Source organism: Crinia signifera, chromosome 2, assembly GCF_055691185.1.
Source record: "Crinia signifera chromosome 2, ASM5569118v1, whole genome shotgun sequence".
NCBI lineage: Eukaryota > Metazoa > Chordata > Amphibia > Anura > Myobatrachidae > Crinia > Crinia signifera.
The window spans coordinates 350,786,156-350,799,122 of NC_139218.1; the positions used below are offsets into that span (position 1 = coordinate 350,786,156).

Consider the following 12,967-nt stretch of genomic DNA (forward strand, 5'->3'; position numbering starts at 1 on the left):
TGCTCGACCCTTGGTGGCCTTTTCAGACCGCACCTTGACCCGTGTTGGGGCCGCAAGAACACGGCAATAACCCAGGTCTGAAAGCGGTATAAGAAGCAGCTGCTATGAGTGTTAGATAGGTGAAAAGTAATTTGGGGTAAAAAGTGTTATTTTGGTTAAAAGAAAAACCAATTAGTTGCTAAAAGTTGATTCTTACTTACTGTATGTAACACTTAAACCTTTCACTGGTATGATGCCTTGGGGCAGTTGGCTTGTGCTGGCCTGGGGGTCCCGTGTCCTGGACTTGAACCTTATTGTTTGGGACCTAACACATTAAGTCACCTGGTCACGGTTGGCGGGCGCATATTTTGAGCCAAGATTATGCTAAGTATCTCAAATTTACAATATTTTTATATTGCAGACTTCATAATTATTCTGATTAGCACTGTTTAGCACTAAGGGCAGTATTCAATGTCCCTAATCGCGATGTGCAGCGAATGAATCCTGTTTAGGATTCGCTGCACATTCGCCTTGTTCCAGAGGGCTGGAGCCCTCGCTGACACAGTATTCAATGAGGCAGGGGCTCGCTGCCCCTGACCGCGAATGTGAACCCCTGCAGCGGACACCGCAGGGAGCCTGAGGACGGCGGCAGGCAGGGAGATGGAAGTCTCCCTGCCTGCCCTAGAATGTATGTGGGGGGGAGGTGGGCTCCCCGGGAGCCAGGCAGCACAGGCTGCCCCCCGGGAGAGCCAGCAGGGGACCGGGTATTCACTGCACCCAATCATGTATATGTAATGATCGGGAGCAGTGAATATCTAATGAGCGGCTCCCGGCCCCCTGCTGGCGGCTATGTTTTTTAAATTAAATATATATTCATGTGCTATAAGCACATGAATAAAATTAGCATGCCCCTTCACAGAATAAATTTTTTTTGACACCAAATGTAAAACAACAACAACTTTATTTTAAAAGTTCACTTTCCACTTGTCCATGAAAAGATGGCGATTTGCTACACGGCGACACACGGCGGTGATTCACTTTCTGACCCCAAAAAATCACCTTCCAACGCGAAAATAGCACAAATTCGCCGTGAAACAGGGCAAATTATCCTCATTGAATACTGCCCTTAGAGTGTGCACATGTATTTTCTGTTTATTTATTTTTATTTTTCTGTCTGTAACTACAAGTCACCGCATGGTAGTACCTTTTATTATGTTTAGGGTTTGCAGGCTAAGCCCTCCCCCTTCCCCATATGAAATGTGATTTAAACTGATGATAACAAAATGTGTAATTTTTTCAATAAGAAACATTCACTGGCACTTTGGTAATTTAATAATCAGAGGAGTTTCACATTGATATTTCATTCTCTAATTTTTTGGAGGATCAGTATTATAAGGGGCACAGTGGTTAGCATTGCTGACTCACAGTGCTGTGGTTGTGGTTATTTTTACTCTTGAGCAGGGCCCTATCTGAGATTGTATGCCATCACCGCGTTTTCTACGGTTTCCTCCCACACATCAAAAACCTACTGGGTGGTTAATTGACTCCTACAAATTTTCAGGCAAAGCTGCCCCATATCGGAGCAATAGTGAATTGGATGAATTAGATATACTGTATGCTGCCACAACTCGCAATCAGTTAGACACTTAATAATCGGGGGTCTTCTGCCTCCAGTTGATGAAAAGGCTCCTCAGTGTATTTATGCTCTTAAATGATCCTCTTACTAATTGACTTGGGCCATGATAAGAATAGGGGTGTAGGGCCTAATGCAGACCTGATTGCAGGGCACATTATGTTAGCAAATAGACAAAACCATGCTGCGCTGCAGGTGGGGCAGATGTAACATGTTTAAAGAGAGTTAGATTTGGGTGGGCTGTGTTCAAACTGAAATCTATATTGCAGTGTCAGAATAAAGCAGCCAGTATTTACCTTGCACAGAAACAACATGAATCACCCAATCTGCATTGCACATGGTTTTGCCCATTTGCTAACAAAATGTGCCCTGCAATCAGGTCTGAATTAGGCCCATAATCTTAATAAATACATCCGGTATTAGTATTTATTTATTTATAATGATTTTCTTTCATGTCTTCCCCTAGGCCATCAGCATTTCCCCTTCTCTCTCTTTCTGGTCTTCCTGGATTTCCACAAAGTCCCTCCCAGTCTCTGCAAGGATACCAACAGAGTGCCGCCGCGGCCGCAGCAGCGGCTGCTGCAGCACAAACAGCATTACTACAGGTAAAACACTGAGCATGGTGCATGGCTCCTGCATCAGGCGTTGCCATTATAGGTGCTCATCACTTTTTTTTATACCATCTTAGCGGCGTATTTATTAACATTTTGCTGTTTGCTGATCTCTGGTATACTATATGAATTCCATTCTATTTGACATGCTTCGTTTTTGTTTGTACTCACTAACATTACTCCACCCACTTTTGTGTAAGGGATAAATGTGGCGGGATGCTGGGGACTTGCCTACTTTTCCCGGTTCCCAGATTTTTGTTAGCCTCCAGGCCATTCTGGGAGAGTAGGCAAATATGCTTTTATTGTTTATGCAGATGAGTATCAGCATGATTTAGGCCATGGGTCCTCAAACTGCGGCCCTCCAGATGTTGTGAAACTACAATTCCCAGCATGCCTTGCCACAGTTTTAACACTCCCTTATAGGAAAACTGTGGCAAGGCATGCTGGGATTTGTAGTTTCACCACATCTGGAGGGCCGCAGTTTGAGGACCCATGATTTAGGATTTTCCTAGCAGCTAATGGACAGTGAAAGCTGCACAGCCCAGTATACTGATATAACTACTTCTACAAGTGTTCATTCATTTAGGTACAGAAGACCTATTTTTACCTAATGAGTATCTCTTGCTGCAGGCACACTCGGCTTCTGCCTTGGAAGGATTTTCTACACAGGCGGACGCCTTTGCTGGCTTCCCGACAGGACCCGGAACACCATTTCCACTTCAGCCTGGATTGCCGCAGCGTGGCTGGCAATAATGTGAAACTGTTCAAACCAAGAGAAGTTCTTCCATAGTAACACTTATGAGACATTGACTGTCCTAGTGGTCTCTTTAGGTTTTCTTTACTGACCCTTCCTGCTGAAGGTTTTAGGTGGTAACGCAGACACATTTTGATAATATTAACCTTTACAGATCAGGTATAATTTATTTTTACTAGATTCTTAATAACCTTTATGTTTTTACTATTTTAGTCTATATAAAGTAGCATACCTCACACATTTTAATGAGTTTTATAAGATCACATTTAACTATTTAAAAAGGTTTTAACATGATCACGGTTACTTTTACTTTAGCTGTATAGGAGTACCACATATATAGGTTTTACTGTAAATATTAGACATACATAGGAAGAATCTGTGTATTCCCTCCCATTTATATCATGGCATACAAGCTTGATTGTCTCTGCAAGGGTTTATCTACTTTTTGGGATTTATTATGAATGGTGTTTCCTGATATGATTTGTCTGTCCGTACGTACTCAAGAAATAGGCCAAACCCATTGGCTGAATTTCTTCCGTTTGTCTTGACTTGTACTAGAAAACCAAAAAAGAAATCACCTAGGTGTAGATTTGCAGTACTAAAGGTTCCAAAATAGACAAGTGGGGGTGTTTCCCATAGTAACCACTTTATAGGCATTCGGTCTGTCATTTTCAAGAATGCAATCGGGGAATGATGGCTAGAATCTAATTGTTTACAAGGAAACTTAAACTGGAAGGGCAATATCCTATTAGCCCTGTAGATTTCGTGGCTGGAAAAAAAATATGCAAATATCGAGCTTTTAGCTTGATGGGATTATCTTATTGAAGCCCTCTTTTTTTAAAATTTTTTGGACTAGAACAACTCATACGGGATAAGTTCCTGGACCCATGTGCTATCACGGCTCTGGAGGGCTACTTATCGTGTGCCTAAGAAACAATACAGTATAATCCTTGATAAATGCTGGCATCCTGGGATCAGTATGCCAGACTAGCAGCTAAAAGGCGTGTCCCCGGTAAATCTATTAGTAACGGTAAATATGGAATTTGGTCCTTTAGTATTAAAAAAAAAAAAACATTACATGTATAAGCTGTCAATAAGACAAGCATAATTTTGTATAGAGGTTTATTAAACGGACTAACAACACATACAGCATTTATGCAAGATGCAAAGAACAATAGTTTCATTTGGTACGGTATCTTCCATCCTTTTGTAATTACTTTCTGCAATGTGACACAGTTTGGATCAATCTATTATGGCCCTGAAACCTAGTTGCACTGCATTGATGTCCGTACACGTCATCTATATTTAGTCTTTGTTTTCCTTTCTTTAAAAAAAAAAAAATAATTAAGAAGATATCATTTGTTGATATAATGAGAAGAAAAGTTACTTGCAGGAAAGGTGTATATTAAAAAATGATAATAATAAGCTGTAACGGGACCTCCAACTATGAGATTGATGAAGTGGAGAGAAACAACCAACCAATTGTGAATTATAAAAATAAAAAAAATTATTTTACCTCAGATTTTTTAGTATATACTTTATAAATATGAACTGTTTGCATTGAACCCGTTTTGTAATGACTATACAGTGTTAATAACTGTACACTGCGTAGTATATGGTAGGAATTGCAAAGCAGGGGGGGGGATGCAGTACTAGATAATAAGATTGGGAGACCCAAAGTCATATGATGGTATTCTGTAAAATGTACACAGCTATACAGTAAATGTAGCTGAATAATAGACTCATCAAAACACTCACTGATGTCTTTATGACATTAAAATGAAAATGATTTCTTTAAAACAGTCTATGGTAAGAATTGCAGGAGGGTAGATATAAGAAAAAAGGAGTAAGTTATCATTGACTTTGATCAGTGATTATCACTGTTACGAATGAGGACCGATGCAAAACTTCATTGTCAGACAACAGTGTTACAATTATCAGCCATTGGTTTGTATGTGTAATAAAATGCATGATTTGTCAAGTAAAATACGACTCGGAGCGTATTTATATAACCTTGGAGAAATATAAAATTGAGACAGTTGAAGTTCTAACCAATCCGCTTCTAATTTACATGTTATGTTTGAAAATGGCAGTTAGGAGCTTATTGGTTGGTACATTAACTCACAATTTATCTATTTGTCAAGGTTTGATAAATACCACCCTTAATGTGAAACATGGATCTCTAATATAATATTTTAAAATGTTTTATTGACATTTTAAGTACTTTTATTGGATATAAGCTCTAAACAAACTGTTTTACTATGGTACATAAATAATTGAAGTTTTTTTCTACGTAATGTGCTATTATCTTTTAGAAAGTGCTACATTGTATATGAATTTTTTTAAATCATGAAATTAATGAATTGTTTTTAAAGCCTTGTATAGAATAATGTTGACATTCTACTAACAATGCATCTGGATTAATAAACGTAAAACATTTGTAAACATGTTGTTTGTGTCCCATGTCTGATGCTCTCTATATTTTGTGCAGTTTAAGTAATACGTAGATAAAAGCAATGAAAACTGGTAAAGATGAACTAGCATTACATTTTTAAGATATGTCATTAAACTGATAATACGGTAGATGCTCAAGCAATGAGTAAAGCACCTAGCCAATCAAAATAGTTATCTAGTGCAGTGGTTCCCAACCTTTTTTCTCTCCCGTACCCCTTGATTAGGCTTTTCATTGATGAGTACCCCCTCCTCTCAATTTAAAATATAGACAGTGCATATGAGTGGAGTGGAAGTGAGCGGTATGCCTATCCTTATGCATGTCCTTATATTAAGGAGTAGCGGACAGGAATAGTGCCCTTTCGTGTCTGGCCGCTGGCTGTGTATTGTCTCCAGGGTTCCCACGTACACCTGTAGGAATAATGCTGCTGCTTCTTCCACCCGTGTCAGTGCAGGGCAGATGATCTCTGATGTCTGAGGGCAGCATGGGTAGCTCCCATTGGATTGCTGGTCAGGCAAAAGCACAATGAGACGCTGATGATGCTGAAGACAGAACCATAAGTGACACAACGTAGTTCTTCTCCATAGCAATGGGTCTTCTTCTTCTGCCATCAAAAGACTTTTTCATCTTCTGCCATTACCAATATTATTTTCAAGTACCCCCAACTGGTCTGCAGAGTACCCCCAGGCGTTGGGAACCACGGATCTAGTGTAATAAACTTATCATCATCTGTAATGTGAACCTTCTTCTAGCCATCTGCACATAACATGGATCTCGGGAACTGTGCACATGTGTCCCGAAATTATACAAAAATGCCTTTTTTGTACTTTGCCTATGATAGAACTCCCATTCCATCTCCCCATCACACCTTATCAGGTGAATGGGCCTGTAATTGCCAAGATCACTTAAGTCTGCATAGGCGCATGTCACCCATCATGGACTTAGCCCCAGTTATCTGGTCCAGCGGTGTTCCATGCCAGCCCTGGTCACATCTGGCATCTCTGAGCCCTGCCTCTGCTCTATGGTTGTCTGGCATATGCTCTCTTGCAAATTCGCAAGGCAGCTGTGCATATGGATGGCCATTTTGGCTTTTTTTCACATGATTCCATCTGCCAACCAGGTTCCAGCAGCCACACTCACAAAACCTGTTACGCCAATTAGCGCCGGGAGAACCCAATTTAAACCATCTCTTGAGTCTAGCCCAGTGGTTCAGGAACTCGGTCCTCATTATCCCACGCAGTACATGTTTTGCAGGTCTCCTCACAGAATCACAAGTGAAATAATTAACTCCACCTGCGGACCTTATAAAATGTGTCTGTGAGTAATTAGTACACCTGTGCACCTGCTGGGTTACCAGCAAAACATGCACTGTGTGGGGTAATGAGTTCCGAGTTCCCTGACCACTGGTCTAGCCCATTAGCAGACAACTGTCTCTTGGCTTCTGGCTACAGTGGCTTCTAGCTCTGTTTCAGATCCTGCATCTGACTCTGCCTTCAGAGTCTCCATTCACAAACTGCCCCTGCATCTGATTTTGCCTCCAGCCAGAAGGGGGTGCAGGCCATACCCAGATGTCACTCTGACAAGGGGGGCACTAAAATGCAGACTTCTCCACAGTAACAGGAGTTGGGTGCTGCAGTGTGACATTATCTCGCAGCACTCGGCTCCCGTCACGGAGAAGGAGGCAGCAGTGCTGGAAGAGTAGCTCAAACGCCCCCGTGAGGTGATCTGAGGCTTCTCACAAGCTGCACTGATCTTTCATGTCATGGTACCATATTAAGAATACATTTCATTGTCTTATTCACTCTAAGAATACAACATAGAGTCACCATTAATACAGAACCATTAAACTCTCTATGCATGTATCATTCAAGAAGACATAATAATGAAATGTAGTTTCTGGTCGCTTAAAATGCTTATAAAAAATAAAACCATGGTTCCCTAATTTCTGTTGAAAGTCTTATGGTTAGAGATGTGTCACTGAAGATGGTCCTTATTTTTCACAATAATCTGCACTCCTTCTATTGATCTACATAAAATATTCAGTTTTTGCTATCTGTTCTTATTCTTGAAGCTTGATAATTAATATGGATATGTGTTGGGTTAGGTATGACTTTTTTGGAATTTATAATGTTGGCCGGCACTCTTTACCTAGGTCCAGGAGCCTGGGTCCTTCTGCCCCACTCACTCTTCCCTATTGCAAAGAGCTGCCATTCAGACTGGGTGGGATATGTTAAGAAGGTGTGTGTGGGGGGGGGGGGGGGGTAACACCAGTTGTAGCTTGCATTACCCATTAACAGCCTCCCTCTGCAACCCTGCTGTGTGAGGAATCCAAAACATCCCTCCCAACATGCTCTGTGGCTGCTTGTCTCTCAAGAGACCCAGAAGTCCAGGCAGCAGAGAAGATATCTAAGGGAAGCTCTTATTGGCAGAGCTGCCCTTTGTGTAGGATGCAGTTTAAATCCCGGCGTTCAGAATGCCGACCGCCGAAATCCCGACAGTTTCTCTCTCCGTGGGTGTCCACGACACCCCTGGAGGGAGAATAAATTAGCGTGCCAAGCGTATCGAGGCACTGGGCCCACTGCGTGGTGAGCGCAGCGTGCCCGCAAGGGGGGGGGGGGCGATCCACGTCCCCCCCCCTTGTCGGGATTTCGGCGGGCGGGATTCCGGCGTCTGGATTTTGAACGCCGGGATCCCGACCGCCGGGATTTCATACTGAATCCCTTTGTGTTGCTCATCGCATATGTTAGTACATATGTGATGAGTATCGACGCAATCGGCGGCGGGATGTACTATCAGTGATTGGTACATCCACCCAGGGAGACTGAGGACTGACTGCTTCTGCTGCAGGAGCCTCTCTCTCCAGCCCAGCACATGACACTCGCTCTTGTATGCTGGATGAGGGAGAGAGGCAGCTGCAGCAGCAATTCTTCTCTCTCCCTGGGCCAGATGTACTAAACTTGAAAAGTGATAAAAAAGTGATAAATCACCAACGAATCAGCTCCTAATTGTCATCTTTCGAGCCCAGGCTGTGACATGACAGGTAGAAGCTGATTGGCTCTCCATTTTATCACTTCAAGCTTATTACATCGGACCCTCTGTGTGAAAAGTGATCTCATCTGCACCCCCACCTCCCATGATCTGCAACAACTGTGCTTAAGTTATAATATTTAATATTTTATTAAGAAGGGTCTGGCCACACTTCCCCTACATTGGCCATGCCCCCTCCCTGTACTGGGGCCTGGCAGAGTTGTTGAACCCCCTTCCCCCATAGATAAGCAATTTATCAATATTGTGGTGTCAACAAAACTGTTATTGTTGACATAGTGACTGTATTCCTTGCTGTAGAATATTTAAAATGTAAAATAATCTGCTTCAAGGCAAGTCATGAGTTATAAAAGAACACATCGTTCTCCCCTTCCTCATTCTCAATGTGTTATGTATGTATTTAAAACCCCATGTAATGACACTAGCTCACAATAAACCAGCATAGCCGCCTTCAGTATATGTTTCTATTTTTCTCCATTTCTTTACAACCTACAAATATAGGATAACATTTCTTGATGAATACTCCTTAGGCTGGATATCAGAATCCCCTGGTAACACACGTAGCATGGATCTACAAATTCAGGCAACTCCCTAACTGCTTACTATCTATGCCACCACTAAATTCCTACAATCGGCTTCTCTCAGGAAGTTCACATTCAGGTCATAAATATGGTTTCTATTTTTCATACGAAAAAAAATCCGCTGTGTGTTTGTGTTTTTATTTGATTATTTCCTTTGCAGGGGGATATAGGTACCAGCGGGCTTTTAATGGAGAGGGAAGACCCCTTTACTTGGGGAGGTTCCCACTTCCCAAATCCTCCCGGCCTGGGCTGAGTAGTTAGGGTGGGTAATGCTTTGGCCACAGGACCCCATCAAGCGTATCCCCTGGCTATGGCATTACACCCCCTGCTAGTGGAGCCTGGTGCTGGTACCCAAAAATACGGGGGACCCCCACTCACATTGTCCTCTGTATTTTTGGAACCAGGACCACTCCAAGAGCCCGGGGCTGGTCATTTTTACATTAGGTAATTATTTTGCTATTATAGACAAAATAGAGGACACTCCCCCAGGCTTTATCCCCACCCATTATTTCAATTTGAAGACTTTTTTTTATTTCCCTGAAGTCGCCGAAACACTTTCAGAGAGAGATTTGAAATCTCTCATGCTGGATCTCCCATTATGAATCTCTGGCACAAATATCTCCGTGTGTATGGCCCTTAATAGTAGCATTGACCTTATTTAAGCAAATCCAACTGCCCATCTACTTCTATAGAATAGTTAGGTACCATTGTTAACATAGACAAAGTTGTATTTCTGCTCAGTGTCTATTCATGAAATGTGGAGTAACAGGAGAATTTACATTCACTAAACCTGTATTTCAACTCTGGATGCAAACATTTTCTGTAAACTTTGTAAGAAAAAAAAACAATATTTATTTAATAATAATTGTGTGCGAGAAATGTCATGTTAGTGACTAATATATCAATATACTGAATAATGTAGCAGTTGTACAGTATATAATAATGCACTTTGATACTGTGTGCAGGTGCTGCTAAGCTGTGAGGTCACTACGTAACACTATGGTGACTGTTGTCTCTATAGAAATGAATTCCCTGCTCTCAGCGGTGCTTCAAGACAAATCAGAGAACACCCGCACTGGTAGCACAATAGACTGTACAGGGGGAGTGACCGGGGCATGGAAAAAGAGTTACGATAAGGAAATACAAACATACATGTAAAGGTCTCCAACTTCAGCAAGAGGTATCTGCAGGTGAGGAGTTGTACCGAGAGTCATTTGACTATATTTTGTTCCTAGTCTAGTGAGTATAAACTTTTTTTATATATATAATTCAATGTAAAAATAATGTATGTTTTTTAACTGTCTAAAGGTGCCCACACACTAGAAAGATCTGCGATCTTAAGTTCTGCGCATAGATTTCTCTTAAGATCCCATGTGCGTTCCTGCGAATCTTTTGCTAAATATTCTGATCTTTCATGCAGCATGTAAGATCAGAAGATTTAGCAAAAGATCTGCGGGAGCGTGCATCTGATCGATATTGGCCGATTTTCGGATGGTTAGCTGTAAAAATCGGCCGATTTTTTGGCCAATCGGCAAAAAAAATCATTCTAGTGTGTGGGCACCTTAAGAGTGTTAGCATTTGACTACCTGAGGTGAGGGAGACTCAGCAATATAGATGTAGATCCTCTGTTTACACAGAATTAGGGATTGAGTAAAAAACAGAAATGGTTTAGACTCTTCGACTTCTCGCCATTAAAGGGCCCCATTTTTGCACGATTTCAACTTTTTCAGCCAATATAGCTTTTGTAAAGTGGCTACTGCTGCACTATTGATTTATCGGAAACGGATGGAAAATGGAGTGTTTTTGGTGCATTCGATATATCGCAGGAAATTTGCAGCCCCAGAAGCCCCCTAATCCAGCCCATCAGATATATCTATGGTACAATTGTATACTATAAGATATAACATGTGATTTATCGTGTCTTGAACAATCACATGCGATATATCTTATGCAAATATAGCACAAATGTAAAAGACAGGAAGGTCCAAGGGGAGATCAAGGATCGCATCCGACTTCAGGGTCAGACAAATTGTTGTAGTGTATGGGGCCCTTTAGGCTTGTAATGCATGCTCCCGTCCTGGGGCTGGCCCGGTCGGTGGGGTGTCTGGGACAACTATTACCAGGGAGATGAATAGGAATAGATTACGGACTCCCCCTATGAAGCCCAAACTGTCCGGAACATACAGCGAGGATGTAATCTCTCAATCCCCATCTCCCCGGTGACAGCTGTCACAGACACTGCCTCAATTCGAACACTCGCTGTATAGGTACCGATGAGGAAGCACACGACAAGCTCCAGAGTGGCAGAGTATGCTGTAAGAAGGACAAGCACTCCGGGGTCCAGACTGTTGCGGTTTTTACCCAATCTAACAGAATTGCTATGAAGTACATGTTCTTCAGCACTTGCTATGGGGGAAGTGACTCAATGCTTATCATGTCATGTGCAATGCAGGCTAGGCAGTAGTGGTGCATTACAGCCATTATCATGGATTTCTTACTGAACAGGACAAGAAAATATCAACTTTGTTACCTTGGCCCTTATTCTGATCGGTGAGGCCGGATCCGAATATGCGGCCAGGACCGTGCGTGCGAAACCCCGCCTTCCATACGGATCGGCAACTCCGTCCGTACGCGGTAAGAAGCTGGCCGAACGGACCGCACGTGTATTTCTCACGGAATACGCCTCCTCCATCTCAGGGAACCTCCCCCATCATTCAGAAAGAAAGAACCAATGTAGAATAGGCGCTGGTTTCTTGTTTGCATCAATAGTGGCTCATGAAAAAAATGAAGAAATATGAACATACATTAGGGGCATAGGTGTATGGTTCAAGGTCCTATTAGAAATGGCCAAAATGGCAAAAAATGATGTTGTGGCTCAAAGGGATATCGTACCCTCACTCACATGGAGTAACGGGTGTACAAGCACATCAAGGTATCTTTTAAGCTTCAAAAAACACACCATAATAGGTAGTCGAGTACGTAGAACAAGTGCGTACCGTACTCACATGTACGATCACTTCTGCAATCGCATAGGGGTATCTTTTTAGGATTCCACAGGTATTTCTTGATATTTAATAGCGAGTATCCTCCAATGGTCCCCCAGCATAAAAAACGAAAGAAAACGTTCTTTCTTACTTAAAAGATTTTATTGGGGGTGCAACCTGTACCCACAGATGTTGATAAGGACAAAAGGAAATCGTACCTGAAATGGCAGAGTATGGCCATCCACTGCCAATCAGGTGCTTCCAGGGTTACAGGTGTATAGACTGCACAGCTCCTCTCCACCAACGCGTTTCGACAGGTGAACTGTCTTTCTCAAGGCTGGAGAGCAGTTGTGCCTAGTACTGGTATTTATAGTAATGGCTTTAATCATGGTGGACTCTCCCACTAAAGGGGAGGAGACCCAACCGGAAGTGGCAGTATGATGCTTAAAAACGATGATATGAGGCTGGGTGACATGTGACAGTGATCTCTTTAGGGACCATCTGAAATGTATATTGCCCCCTTCTGTGTATAATAATTACAACGCTGGTAACTTATTTCCAGACTGTACTATAAATAAGTTACCAGCGTTGTAATTATTATACACAGAAGGGGGTAATATACATTTCAGATGGTCCCTAAAGAGATCACTGTCACATGTCACCCAGCCTCATATCATCGTTTTTAAGCATCATACTGCCACTTCCGGTTGGGTCTCCTCCCCTTTAGTGGGAGAGTCCACCATGATTAAAGCCATTACTATAAATACCAGTACTAGGCACAACTGCTCTCCAGCCTTGAGAAAGACAGTTCACCTGTCGAAACGCGTTGGTGGAGAGGAGCTGTGCAGTCTATACACCTGTAACCCTGGAAGCACCTGATTGGCAGTGGATGGCCATACTCTGCCATTTCAGGTACGATTTCCTTTTG

The 12,967-nt window shown here is 42.3% G+C and overlaps 1 protein-coding gene across 4 annotated transcripts in view; it reads left to right on the plus strand.

Moving 5' to 3' along the window:
* The window catches only part of PROSER1 (proline and serine rich 1), a 43,222-nt gene extending 37,873 nt beyond the window's left edge, over window positions 1-5,349 (plus strand). For 2 of the 4 annotated variants that reach the window (XM_083169750.1, XM_083169752.1), the window contains 2 exons: window positions 2,079-2,217; window positions 2,854-5,347. In XM_083169750.1, the coding sequence (XP_083025876.1) occupies window positions 2,079-2,217; window positions 2,854-2,976 (262 nt within the window). In that variant the 3' untranslated portion in view covers window positions 2,977-5,347. Of the gene's footprint in view, window positions 1-2,078; window positions 2,218-2,853 lie in introns of all 4 variants that reach the window. The other 2 variants (XM_083169748.1, XM_083169749.1) reach the window with 2 other exon arrangements.
* The last annotated feature ends 7,618 nt before the right edge of the window (window positions 5,350-12,967 follow it).